The sequence below is a fragment of the Mustela nivalis genome, assembly GCF_964662115.1.
Source record: "Mustela nivalis genome assembly, chromosome: X".
Classification (NCBI taxonomy): Eukaryota; Metazoa; Chordata; class Mammalia; order Carnivora; family Mustelidae; genus Mustela; species Mustela nivalis.
In genome coordinates this window covers 109,931,004-109,945,293 of record NC_139040.1, presented here as the reverse complement: position 1 = coordinate 109,945,293, position 14,290 = coordinate 109,931,004, and the positions used below count along the sequence as shown (strand labels likewise).

General features: G+C 36.1%; 1 protein-coding gene across 1 annotated transcript in view; it reads left to right on the top strand.

The window, feature by feature from the left end:
* The window catches only part of IL1RAPL1 (interleukin 1 receptor accessory protein like 1), a 1,316,605-nt gene that overhangs the window by 20,404 nt on the left and 1,281,911 nt on the right, over window positions 1-14,290 (top strand). The window contains exon 2 of the mRNA XM_082716862.1: window positions 13,955-14,060. Coding sequence (XP_082572988.1) covers window positions 13,979-14,060 — 82 coding nt within the window. The 5' untranslated portion in view covers window positions 13,955-13,978. The remainder of the gene's footprint in view (window positions 1-13,954; window positions 14,061-14,290) is intronic.

Here is a 14,290-nt window from a genome sequence, read left to right as displayed (position 1 = left end):
GATATGGAGCACTTTTTCATGTGTCTGTTGGATGTCTTCTCTGCAGAAATGTCTGTTCATGTTTTCTGCCCATTTCTTGATTGGATTATTTGTTCTTTGGGTGTTGAGTTTGATAAGTTGTTTGTAGATTTTGCATACTAGCCCTTTATCAGATATGTCATTTGCAAATATCTTCTCCCATTCTGTGTCTTTTGGTTTTGTTGACTGTTTGCTTTGCTGGGCAAAAGCTTTTGTACTTGATCAAGTCCCTGTAGTTCATTTTTGCCCTTGCTTCCCTTGCATTTGGTGCTGTTTCTAGGAAGAGACTGCTGCAGCTGAGGTCAAGGAGGTTGCAATCTATGTTCTCCTCAAGGATTTTGATGGATTCCTGTCTCACATTGAGGTCTTTCATCCATTTTGAGGCTGTTTTTTTGTGTGGTGTAAGGAAATGATCCAGTTTCATTCTTCTGCATTTGACTGTCCAATTTCCCAACACCATTTGTTGAAGAGACCATCTTTTTTCCATTGGAAATACTTTCCTGCTTTGTTGTAGATTAGTTGACCATATAGTTGAGGGTTCATTTATGGGCTCTCTATCTTTTCCAGTGATCTGTGTGTCTGTTTTTGTGCCAGTATCCTACTGTCTTGATGATTAAAGCTTTGTAATAGAGCTAGAAGTCTGGAATTGTGATGCTGCCAACTTTGGTTTTCTTTTTCAATATTCCTGTGGCCATTTGAGGTCTTTTCTGGTTCCATATAAATTTTAGGATTATTTGTTCCATTTCTTTGAAAAAACTAATGGTATTTTGATAGGGATTGCATTAAATTTGTAGATTGCTTTAGGTAGCATAGACATTTTCACAATATTTATTCTTCCAGTCCATGAGCATAGAATGTTTTTCCATTTCTTTATGTCTTCCTCAATTACTTTCATGAGTACTTCATAGTTTTCTGAGTATAGATTCTTTACCTCTTTAGTTAGGTTTATTCCTAGGTATCTTATGGTTTTGTGTGCAGTTGTAAATGGGATCGACTCCTTAATTTCTCTTTCTTCTGTTTTGCTGTTCGTGTATAGAAACACAATTGATTTTATATCCGGACACTTTACTGAATTCTTATATGAGTTGTAGCAGTTTTGGAGTCCACAGAAAGTATATCTGCAAAGAGTGAGGGTTTGGCTTCTTCTTTGCCATTTTAGATGCCTTTTATTTCTTTTCATTGTCTGATTGCTGAGGCTAGGACTCCTAATACTTTGTTGAACAGTAGTGATGATAGGGGACATCCCTGCCATGCTCCTAACTTTAGGGAAAAAGCTCTCAATGTTTCCACATTGAGAATGATATTTGCTGTGATTTTTTCATATATGACTTTTATGATCTTATGAAGTATGTACCGTCTATCCCTAAACTCTGAAGAGTTTTGATCAAGAAACGATGATGTACTTTGTCAAATGACTTTTCTGCATCTGTTGAGAGGATCATATGGTTCTTGTTTTTTCTTTTATTGATGTAATATATTATATTGATTGAATTGTGAATGTTGAACCAGCCTTGCAGCCCAGGAATAAATCCCACCTGGTTGTGATGAATTAATGTTCTGTTGGATCCTGTTGGCCAGTATCTTGTTGAGAATTTTTACATCCATATTCATCAGGGATATTGGTCTGTAATTCTCCTTTTTGATAGGGTCTTTGTCCAGTTTTAGGATCAAGGTAATGCTAGTCTCATGAAATGAGTTTGGAAGTTTTCCTTTCTATTTTTTGGGAACAGTTTCAAGAGAATAGGTATTAATTCTTCTTTACACATTTGGTAGAATTCCCCAGGGAAGCCATCTCTCCATGGGCTCTTGTTTGTTGGGAAATTTTTGATGACAGCTTCAATCTCCTTACTGGTTATGGGTCTGTTTGGGTTTTCTATTTCTTCCTGGTTCAGTTTTGGTAGTTTTTGTGTCTGTAAGAATGTATCCATTTCCTCCAGATTTTCATATTTGCTGGTGTATAGTTGCTCATAATACATTCTTATAATTGTCTGTATTTTTTTTTTTTTTGGTGTTGGTCATGATCTCTCCTCTTTCATTCATTATTTTATTAATTTGGGTCCTTTCTCTTTTCTTTTTGACAAGTCCAGCCAAGATTTTATCAATCTTATTAATTCTTTCAAAGAACCAGCTCCTAGTTTTGCTGATCTTTTCTACAGTTATTTTGGTTTCTTTTTCACTGATTTCTGCTCTGATATTTATTATTTCTCTTCTCCTGCTAGGTTTAGGCTGTCTTTGCTTTTCTTTCTCTAGCTCCTTCAGGCATAGGGTTAGGTTGTGTACTTGAGACTGTTTTTGTTTCTTGAGAAAGGCTTATATTGCTATATACTTTCTTCTCAGGACTGCCTTTGTTGTGTGCCAAGGATTTTGAATGGTTGCATTTTCATTTTCATTTGTTGCCATGAATTTTTAAAATTCTTTCTTAATATTCTGGTTGACCCATTCATTCTTTAGTAGGATGCTCTTTAGCCTCCATGTATTTGAATTCTTTCCAACTTGCCTCTTGTGATTGAGTTCTAGCTTCAGAGCATTGTGGTCTGAAAATATGCAGGGAGTGATCCTAATGTTTTGGTACCGGTTGAGACCTAATTTGTGATCCAGAATGTGATCTGTTTTGGAGCATGTTCCATGTGCACTAGAGAAGAACCTTATTCTGTTGTTTTGGGATGGAATGTTCTAAATATAACTGTGATCGCCATCTCATCCAGTGTGTTATTTAAAGCATTTATTTCCTTGTTGATCTTTTGCTTAGATGATCTGTCCATTTCAGTGAGGGACGGTGTTAAAATCCCTTACTATTATTGTATTATTGTCAGTGTGTTTCTTTGATTTTCATATTACTCGGTTTATATAATTGGCTGCTACCATGTTAGTGGCATAGATATTTTCAATTGTCAGATCTTGTTGGAAAGACCCCTTGAGTATGATATAGTGTTCTTTCTCATCTCTTGTTATATTCTTTGGCTTAAAATCTAATTTATGTGATCTAAGGATTGCCACCCAGCCTTCTTTTGATATCCCTTAGCATGGTGAATTGTTTTCCACCCTTTTGCTTTAAATCTAGAGATGTCTTTGTCTAAAATAAGTTTCCTGTAGACAACATGTTGATGTGTGTTGTATTTTTATCCATTCTGATACCCTGTGTCTTTTGATTAGGGATATTTAACTCATTTATGTTCAGGGTAACTATTGAAAAATATGAATTTAGTGCCATTGTATTGCCTGTAAGGTGACTGTTACTGTATATTGTACCTGCTCCTTTCTTGTCTGTTACTTTTAGGGTCTCTCTTTGCTTAGAGGACCCCTTTCAATATTTCCTGTAGGGCTGGTTTGGTGTTTGCAAATTCTTTTAATTTTAGTTTTTCCTGGAAGGTTTTTTTTTGTCTCCTTCTATTTTTAATGACAGCCTAGCTGGATATAGTATTATTGGCTGAATATTTTTCTCATGAAAGTTCTAAATATATTATGCTAGTCCTTTCTGGCCTTCCAGTTCTCTGTGGTAAGTCTGCTGCCAATCTAATATTTCTACCATTGTGTGTTAGAGACCTCTTGTCCTGAACTGCTTTCAGGATTTTCTCTTTTTCAATGAGACTTTAAAGTTTTACTATTAGATGATGGGGTGTGCACCTATTTTTATTGATTTTGAGGGGGGTTCTCTGTGCATTCTTGATTTTGTTGCTTGTTTCCTTCTCCAAATTAGGGAAATTTTCTGTTAAAGCTTTCTCCAATATACCTTCTGCCCCTCTTTTTCTTTCTTCTTCTTCTGGCATCCCAATTATTCTAGTAATCTTTCATCTTATGGTATCACTTCTGTCTCAAATTCTCCCCCCATGGTCCAGTAGTTGTTTGTCTCTCTTTTGCTCAGCTTCTTTATTCTCCATCATTTGGTCTTCTATATCACTAATTCTATTGTCTGCCTCTTTTATTTTATCAGTAAGAATCTTCATTTTTATTGCACCTCAGTAATAGCTTTTTAAAAAAGACTTTATTTATTTATTTGACAGAGACACAGTGAGGTTCCCAATCATTGGTACTGCCGCTTGTTCTTTTTTGTGTGTGTTGAGTTTTTCTATCTTGTCATTTTTTCCAGGTAAGAATAGAAGAATGAGGGTACAAAATACTAAAAGGTTAGCAAGGGTCTCAGAAAAATATACACTAACCAAATCAGAAGAGACCTGTAATGGGGGGAGATGAAAGAGGGAAAAAAGAACAAAATATTTATATATTTTGACTGGTGAATAGGACAGAGTCACATACTTGATTTTTGGTATATTTTGGTCTGTTAGTATTTGGTCTGTTAGAAGAAACTACCTCCTAAAACTTTAAAGAAAGAAAAAAAATATATATGCAAAAATAAGGTTAAACATGAGGAAGGGATGGAACATGACTGTAAAGATGAAAATTAAAAAGGATTCTAAAAAAGGAATTGATAAGATAAGAAGTTAGTTGAAAAAAGAAAAAAAGAGGAAAGAATCTGATCAGGCTGGAGACTAGAACAAAGCCATGCCCTAGATTTAGAGTATATTTTGATCTATTAGAAGAAATTATATCCCTAAATTTTAAAGAAAAAAAAAACCCTAATGTATACAAGATATAAGGTTAAATACAATGAAGGGATAAAATATGATTGTGACAATGAAAATTTAAAACGATTTTGAAAAAAGCATTGTTAAGAAAAAACAGTTAAAAACATTAAAATATGAAAGAGGATTAATAAAAATTAGAATAAGAAAAGCATAAAGTTAAAAAAATTTAACTGTGAAAGATTAAAGGATCATGAGAAAAAGACCATGAATTCTATGTTTTGCTTTCCCCTAGCTCTGGAATTCTGCAGTTCACATTGATCAGTAAACTTAGTCCTAGCTGGATGTTCTTGCTGATCTTCTGGGGGAGGGGTCTGTTGTATTGATTCTTAAATGTCTTTGACTGATACGGAATTGCACCACCCTTACCAGGGTCCTGGCTAAGTAATCGGCTCAGGTTCACTCTCCATAGCATTTGTTTCCTGAACACTTTCCATACAGCTTTGGAGGGTGGGAATGCAGGTGGTGGCCTCCCAATCTCTTGCCCCATAGGAGCCGAGAGCTCAGAGCCCCACTCCTCAGTGCACCCTCAGAGAAAAGCAGTCAGCCCCTCCCATCTTCCTGGTCTCTGTCCACACTCCAAGCTCACCAAGCCTTTGACTGAGAGTTTCTATCTCTGGAGAACAGCCCCATTTGGAGTCTCCAAATCCAGCATATTCCTATAGCATATTCCTGTGTCATTCCTCCCAGGGGAAGAAGAAGGGGGTCTCCCCAGATCTGCTGCTCGTGGGGTCCATGCTTGAAGTGCAGTGGCCTGACTGTGCCTTGGATCATGGTTTTAAGGTAATCCAGAGCTGAGAGTGCACTGCTTGCTTCCATCTCTGTGGCTAACTTCTCCAGTCCAATACTTGGGAGCTCTGCCACACTCAGACATCCCTGGTATTTTTGTGTCCCCACAGGTCCTGAGACCACTCTGTTTCCACAAGGGCTCCACCCCCCACTTAGCCTCTGGAGTGACTTCCATCAGTGGAGCAGACTTCTAAATGTTCTGATTTTGTGCTCTGCTGTTCTTTCATTTGCCTGGAGCCAGCCCCTCCCGCCATGGTCTATCTTCCTTTTGTTTCTGATTCACTTGGCATGTCCTACCCTCCAGAAAGTGGTTGATTTTATGTTCCTAGAATTGATGCTCTTCTCTTCTGTCTCCTGTTGAGTTTGTAGGTGTTGAGAATGGTTTGATAACTATCTAGCTGAATTCCTGGGACCTGGTGATATTTCAGTATCCTACTCCTCCACCATCTTGCTCCTCCCCCAAATAGCTATTCTAATGACTTAATATTTCATTTTAGATGATCTAAACTTATGCACTTGCCTACTTATCTCAACCCATATTGAATAGGTTGTCAAGTATATAATTTTATTTTCACTAGTGATTTTTCAAATGCATCTTGTACTCTTTCTATTCCCTTTTACCTGCCTCTATTGACCATCACTTTTTAAACTCTTTCTATCCAACGTTACCCTTTCTTGTCCAACGTTAGCTGAAATGTCACACTCCTCTGAGAATGTTTTCATGACCTCTCCAGGCAGCACTGAACATGTTCCATAGACTTGAGAATTCTTCCAATGTGTATCCCTTTGTTATAGTCATTGATTTCTCATATTTTTCTTCTGTGGCTATAGTGACCATTTCTTAATGGTTTTTTTTTAACATTTTTAAAAAATTTATTTTATTTGATGACAGAGATTACAAGTAGGCAGAGAGGCAGGCGGAGAGAGAGAGAGAAAGGAGGAAGCAGGCAGGCTCGCTGCCGAGCAGAGAGCCCGATGCGGGACTCGATCCCAGGACCCTGAGATCATGACCCGAGCCAAAGGCAGCGGCCTAACCCACTGAGCCACCCAGGCACCCCCTAATGGTTTTGTATTCTTAATACTTAAAACAGTATCTAAAAACATGGTAGGCACTCAAATAGAAAAGTAAATGTTTAGATGTCTTCAGAAATTCTCTGTGGTTGGTTTTCCTCAAGATATTTGTCATAAGCACTGGATATTATACACAACTGATGAATTATTTAACACTATATCTGAAACTAATGATGTACTCTATGTTGACTAATAGTATTTAAATTAAAAAAAGTAATTGTCTTAAGTTCATGACAGAAGAAACAAGTTTCTCTGGGGCTAATTTTAAATATTTTGCTTTTGGGGTTAATTTTAGTTGCAGAATCTTTTAGAACCTCTGTTTATCATTGTTAAAATATCTATGGTGCCCAGAGCAATCTATATTTTCAACACCATCCTGATCAAAATACCATTGGCGGTTTCCAAAGTGCTGAAACAAGTAATCCTAAAATTTGTATAGAACCAAAAGACCATGAATTGCTAAGGAAATGTTGAAAAAGAAAAAGCTGAGGGCACCACGTTGCCTGATTTCAAACTTTATTACAAAGCTGTGATCACCAAGACAGCATGGTAGTGGCACAAAAACAGAAACATAGACCAATGGAACAGGGTAGAGAGCCCAGATATGGACCCACAACTCTATGGCAAATAATCTTCGACAAAGCAGGAACAAAATATACAGTGGAAAAAAGATAGTCTCTTCAATAAATGGTGCTGGGAAAATTGGACAGTTATGTATAGAAGAACGAAATTTGACCATTCTCTTACACCATATGCTAAGATAAACTCAAAATGGATGAATGGCCTCAATATGAGGCAGGAATTTATGAAAATCCTAAAGAGAACATAGGCAGTAACCTCTTCAGCATTGGCCACAGCCAGTTCTTTCAGGACATATCTCCAAAGGCAAGGGAAACAAAAGTGAAAATGAACTTTTAGGACTTCATCAAGATAAAAAATTATCTGCACAGCAAAGGCAACAGTCAACAAAACAAAGAGGCAATCCATGGAATGGGAGAAGATATTCGCAAATGACACTACAGACAAAGGGCTGATATCGAAGATCTATAAAGAACTTCTTAAATTCAACACCCCAAAACCATAATCCAGTCAAAAATGGACAGAAGACATGAAGAGACACTCCTCCAATGAAAACATACAAATGGCTAGCAGACATGAAAAAATGTTCATCATCATTAGGTAGTCATCAGGGAAATTCAAATCAAAACCACACTGAGATACCACCTTACACCAGATAGAATCACAAAGATTAACACTGCAGGAAACAACAAATGTTGGAGAGGATGTGGAAGAAAGGGGAATCCTTTTACACTGTTGGAAGGAATGCAAGTTGGTGCAGCCACTTTGGAAATCAGTGTGGAGATTCCTCAAAAAATTAAAAATAGAGTTACACCATGACCCAGCAATTGCACTACTGGTTATTTACCCCAAAGATACAGATGTAGTGAAAAGAAGGGCCATATGCAACCCAATGTTCATAGCTGCAATGTGCACAATAGTGAAACTGTGGAAAGAGCCAAGATGCCCCTCAACAGATGAATAGATAAAGAAGATGTGGTTCATATATACAATGGATTATTACTCCACTATCAGAAAGAACTTTTACATCAACATGGTGGGACTAGAGGAGATTATGCTGAGTGAAATAAGTTAAGCAGAGAGTCAATTATCATATACTTTCACTTACTTGTGGAACCTAAGGAATAACATGGAGGATATTAGGAGAAGGAATGGAAAAGAGAAGGGGCAGAATCAGAGTGAGATACGAACCATCAGAGGCTGTGGACTCCAAGAAACAAACGGAGGGTTTTAGAAGGGGGTGGAGTGGGGAGATGGGTGAGCCTGGTTGTGTAAGGAAGGCATGTATTGCATGGAGCACTGGGTGTTATATGTAAGCAATGAATGTTGGAATACTACATCAAAAACTAATGATGTATTATAAGGAGACTAACCCAACACAATAAATTTTTTTTAAATCCCTGTGTTTATCATCTCCATAGAGAATATATATACCACTGTTTTAATATGAATTGCTTTATGTAAATTGTGCCTGGTAAAATACTTCATGACATGCACAAATGGATACCTCAAATGTTGTTCTTTATTAGAGTGGAAATGAGTTTAGCTACATAAAAACTTTAAGGACTAAAATGGACCATTTTTTAGCAAAATTTTTATATACCAGGCAAGGGTGGAAAGAAAGGAGACAGGAAGAGAGTTAGCATTTTAAAATATATATAGTGAAATGTCATTGTTAAACATTGTGATAGGTACTATAAAGGCAATTATTTAAAGGTTTTAAAAATTTTAAGTAGGAATTTGCTACCTCACTATTTGGGAATAGTATGTCAAGAATGAAATAAGCTAAAATAAATATCTCACATACTCATGTCCACGTTTCGGAGATGAGAAAACTGGGACTTAAAGAGATGAAGTTGCTTGCTAAGCCTAACCTACAGTAAGACTCTAAATGCACTTCATTCTCATTCTAAAACCAGTTCTGTATGCTTTTCAATGAAAGTGGAATAAAACAAACCAGTGCTACTTCCTTCCATTTTACTTCCAAACTGGACTTTGTATTCATCCTGCATACTTTTTTTTTCTTCTGCTTGTAAAAGGTGTCCCAACTTGTCCATACTAATCTCTCTCTTTTCTAGATTTACCTCCTTTCTCTGGGTCTGCTTCTCTTGGCTTCAGTTTACATGTAAGTTCGGATCTTCTTCATTCTCAACTATAGTTATCCCTCAGATTCTCTATTCTGAACTTGGACACCTGTCCTACCATTTAGAAACATGCAAATGAAGCTTATTTTCCTCATTAAATTCTCTGATTATGCTCCCATTTGTTTAATCAAATGAGTAACTGGTATCACTGGCAGTATCTTAAATCTAAAGCTAGGTTTGTCTCTTTTTACCCTTACTGTATGTAAGATATCCCTTACTGTCTGATTTTTTTCCCTTTCTTCTCCCTTTGATTACCTTTGCTGTCTCATAAACATTTGTAGGCTCCAGAGGTGAAAATGTAAGCCTTCTCCTCTTTTTTTTCTGTGCTTTCTTCCCATTTATTATAATCCATGTTTTTTAAACTTCAGCTAAAATTACAATATTATCATTTTCCATCTTTACACTGAGCTTCTGGTTAACATTTTTAATTTATCTGCAAGACCATTCTAGTAGGAGATTCCATGGGCTGTTTAAAATTGATGTGCCTTAAATATAATTTCATTTACTTCTCCATCCTCAGTGTGTAAAATGTCTTTCTGTTTCTATATATTGGTAAATAGGGTCATAATAGACCTAGTGGTTCAAAATAAATGCCTCAGATCCACTTTCAAAGCTTGCTTTTTAATACCACTTCCTTTAATATCCCTGAACTCTCGTTATTCCCAAATACATTCTGGTTTTTTTTCAGCATTCACCTCTATTGCATTATGGCCAACCTTCCTCTTCATCTTCCTATACTACTGCCTGCTAACTAGTTTCTTCCACCTTCAGACTATGCTTTCTAAAGCAGATTTTTCACTTTCAAGCATCCATTGGTTCTTTGTTGTCTATACTGCATAGAATTCTTAGGATTGTGTGCAATGGGGATAGGTCAGAATTTCAAGTGAGTCATCATGTGTTCTCTGAAGAAACAGTCAGTATACATAATCTTTTCATGATAAAGAGGTTAAGAAAGTGAAGCTGCATGAAATATTCTTGGATGAAGTTAGACATAGTTACACTATGCGAGTAAAAAACATCGTAGGGAACATGAGGGAAAAGTCCCAGATTCTTATCTAGCATAGCTTGCTGTTAACAATCTCACATTGACATTTGTATTTTTTAAAATATTTTCATGTTTTTTATTTTTTATTTTTTTAGAGAGTATGTGTGCATGCATGCAAGAGCAGGGGTGGGGGAAGTGCAAAGGGCTAGGGGGAGAGAATCCCAAGTAGGCTCTCCACCCAGTGCCAAGCCTGAAGTGGTACTTGATCTCATGATCTTGAGGTCATGACCTGAGCTGAAGTTAAGAGTCAGATGCTCAACCCACTGAGCCACGTAGGTACCCCTGACATCTTTTATTTCTGTCACTACAGTTCTCAACCAGTGGTTTATTTGGTTTATTTATACTTTGTTACTAGACCCTGCCATTTCACATCCTTTCTGTATTAGTTCCATTTTGCTCCTGTAACAAATTACCATAAATTAAGTAGTTTAAAATAACTCAATTTTTGATGTTTTAGTTATGGTGGTTAGGAGTTCAAACTGCGTTGGACTCACCTGGTTAAAATCAAAGTGTTGGTATGACTGCATATTTTCTGGAAGATCTAGGGGAGAATCTGCTTTCTTGCCTTTTCATTTTCATTCCTTGGCACATGTCCTCTTCCTCCATGTTTAGCATGTATCACTCCAATCTCTGACCTTTGCCTCCATCCTTATATTCTATCTCTGTGAATATCATTCTTTCACTGCCCTTTTATAAGGATGATTTTTATTGCATTGTGCTTACTTGAGTCATAATCTCCCGTCGCAAAATCCTTAATTGAATTACATCTTCAAAATTCCTTTGACATACAAGGTAACATGTTCACTAGTCCCAGGATGTGAATGTGTTTGTGGGTGGGCATTATTCTGTCTACCAGAGTGACAATTCCGTTATACTTTATCCTAGACCTAGAAGTCTCTTTACCTTAAAAAAACAACAACAACAACAACAACAAAACTTTCCTTTATGACCTAACTATGCTTCTTCCTCTGAAAGCTCTTTGCTGTGACTCTGCCAGACCAACCTGAAGCAGAATTAATAGATTTCTCTCTCTATTCCCTCAGCACATTATACTCACCATATGGCAATAGGGCCAGTCTAATTAAGTAGGTAAGCATTTGTTTCCTTTATTGGTCTATGAGCCTTCTTTATTAGAGTGCATTGCATTGTCTTTGTGTCTCCACTACACCATAGCATAGCATCTTGTAACTACTATATGTTTAATAAGTCTTTACCAAATGATGAGTTTGAACGCCAGAATTCAACTTCATGTAATAGTAGCCACATTCAATCTGTCATACATTCACTTTTTCAGCTAAAATTTACTGAGCATTGGAAATAAAAAGATGAATAAAACATGTTCACCCTGATGGGACCTCAAGTCTAGGAAGATAGAAAGACATAAAATTAAAGAGATAAGCTAATAGCTTGAGGTAGGCTGTAAAGAAAGCTGGTATATATAGAAAGTTTCTCAGATGAGAGGATGTAAGTTGTATCTATGATAGTGTTAACAATAATGGCAACAGCATCAACTGTAGCGTAAACAGTAACAATAGCAGCTTTCATTTATTGACTTTGTTGTCTACCTCTTCTAGGTACTATGCTATATACTGTAATGATACCTATTTTTCAAATGAAGAAGCTAGTCACAGAGAGGTTATTTGCCCAAAATGATATAGCTAATAGGTGGTGAAAGTAGGATAAGAACCTAGACTGATTGCCCAAAACCACTGTAATACGCTCATTCTCTTTAAGGTGTATAGTGGTTTACATGAAGTTACATGGTGATGGTATTAACAGGATACAGGCAGATAATTTCAGGTCCGTCCATCCATAATTTGAAGCTACTGGAAATTAAGTCATTGATACGATGAGCCATCATGTGACAATAAGAATGTACAAAGAACATCACTATATTTATATATAGTTGGTATTGGGATTTGTGGGTAAGGATTTTAATTATGCAACAAGTATAGTAAAGCTTTGATGTTTATGAGTAGATACCTTTGATCTGTCTTTCAAGATAAAGTATAATAAATTATATCAAAGAGGTTTGTAAAGATTATTGTAGGTTGATCAAAATGTTGAATCTGTGATATGCCATATATTTCTTCCCTAATACACAGCATTTCAAGAGGCTCAATTAAAGATCTAGATGTTACCAAATTGCTGCTTTCCAAATCAATTTAGTTTTAAGAAATAAAATTGTAGACTAGCTTGTGTGCAAAAATAGAAACGAAATGACTGATGAAGTAGTATTTTGAACAAGAGTAAAGTAATAAGATAGTTAAGCTGGAAGGTCCTGCAGTGTATAGTTGAATCCTGGAGTTTCTTGGGTAATGCTGATTAAACTCACCCTGAGAGAGGAACTGATTCTCATGGCTAACCTGAAGGCTGAAGATACCAACTTGAAGATTTCCTGCAGCTCTAGTTGGTGCAGTGGCTGGGAAATGGGATTCAGGTTTTAGGATCCATGACTCAGGCTTGCACGGTAATGTGGCAGTTCGTCAGATATGTTTGATGAGTTGGTTTTTCAGGCTAGGTTTCATTTATGTCTTTATGTGAACTCAAGGTCCTTGGTTAGAAAACTGAAACAGGCTATCGTCATTTAAAGGAGCTAGAGTTAAAATAGCTTATTTACAGTGCTTAGTTTAAAAATTCACTGACTTTCTGACTAAAGTGATGATGGTATCACTTTACTGCAAGTGAATAGATAGTGATTTTTGTCTTCTGAATTAAAATGTGTCTTAACAGACTTTTATTAATGCAAATGAATTAATCATTTAGAAATATTCAGAGGTGAAAAAAATATTCAGAGGTATCTGCAGCAATAGGAGAGCAAAATATGTGACTGTCAAACTACCATTTCAGCTTCCTCATTTTTAATAAAGTCATAGCAATTGAAAGTTGAATATGATCAGTCCTCAACTGTCTTGGAAAGAAACTTGTGCTGTCATGGATTGACAATATATTTGAACTGTGTTCTGACTTGCTACTTTTTGAAATTCAGTCTTTTACCTCTAATATCTCAGTGTTACACAAAAATAAAAGAGGGGTGATTTTCCAAGAAATACAGTGTTTCATTTTAGTTAATTTCAAATGAAATTTATCTCCCTTTTGAAATCTAAACACCAGGCTAATTTCCCTTCTAGTATCCCCCTGAGAGCCTTGTAAAAGGAAGAAATGATATATCTTTCTGTAGCTATCAGAGACAGCGTACTTATTTTCAATAGAGACAGTCTTAAAATTCTCTTGAAGTATCTTTTAGAGATTTTTGAAAGAGAATTATAAAATTATAATTAAATCTTTACAGACAGAAATTTATTTCTTTTTGATGGGAAAGAATTATACATTATAAAATCATATTCTATTGTAACATGGAACATTAAATATGTCAGTGTTTGGTAATTTATATTAAAAATCAATTGTTAGTGAAATAGTCTTTTTAAAGGGATTGTTTCTACTTACTTAAATGCAGTTAAGTACTCTAAAGAGAAATGAAAAATGTTTAAATGATCTTAAGATTTTAAAACAAGTTGGGGGCCCCATGGAGACATAATTTTGGCACTACCTGTTTGGATTTTGCTTAGCAACCACATATATAGGAAAACATACAGATTCTGTTCACATTCTTTGCTCTTGTGATCCCCACTGCCCCAATTGTGTGCACGATCAAAAGTTGAATAAAAATCTTAACATATTGCTATATATTTTAAAATATATGTTTTTCTTTTTTATCTTTGCTTTAGGGAACAGCCTTTAAAAGCTGGAAGATGAAAGCTCCGATTCCACACTTGATTCTCTTATATGCTACTTTTACTCAGAGTTTGAAGGTTGTGACCAAAAGAGGCTCTGGTAAGCAGTGTATCTTTCTTTATTCTCCTTTTATGGCTTGAAGTGATGGTGCTACATTTACACATGTGCCATTTGTGGAGAGATTGATAATTAATGGGGGCCCATGTTGTGGAAGTATTGCAGACACATTTTTAAATGAATGGAGATTATTCACAGGGAATTAGAAAGACGGGAATAGGTTGAAAAAATGTAGCTTATATAATCAATTACTATGAATTTGAAGGGATTTA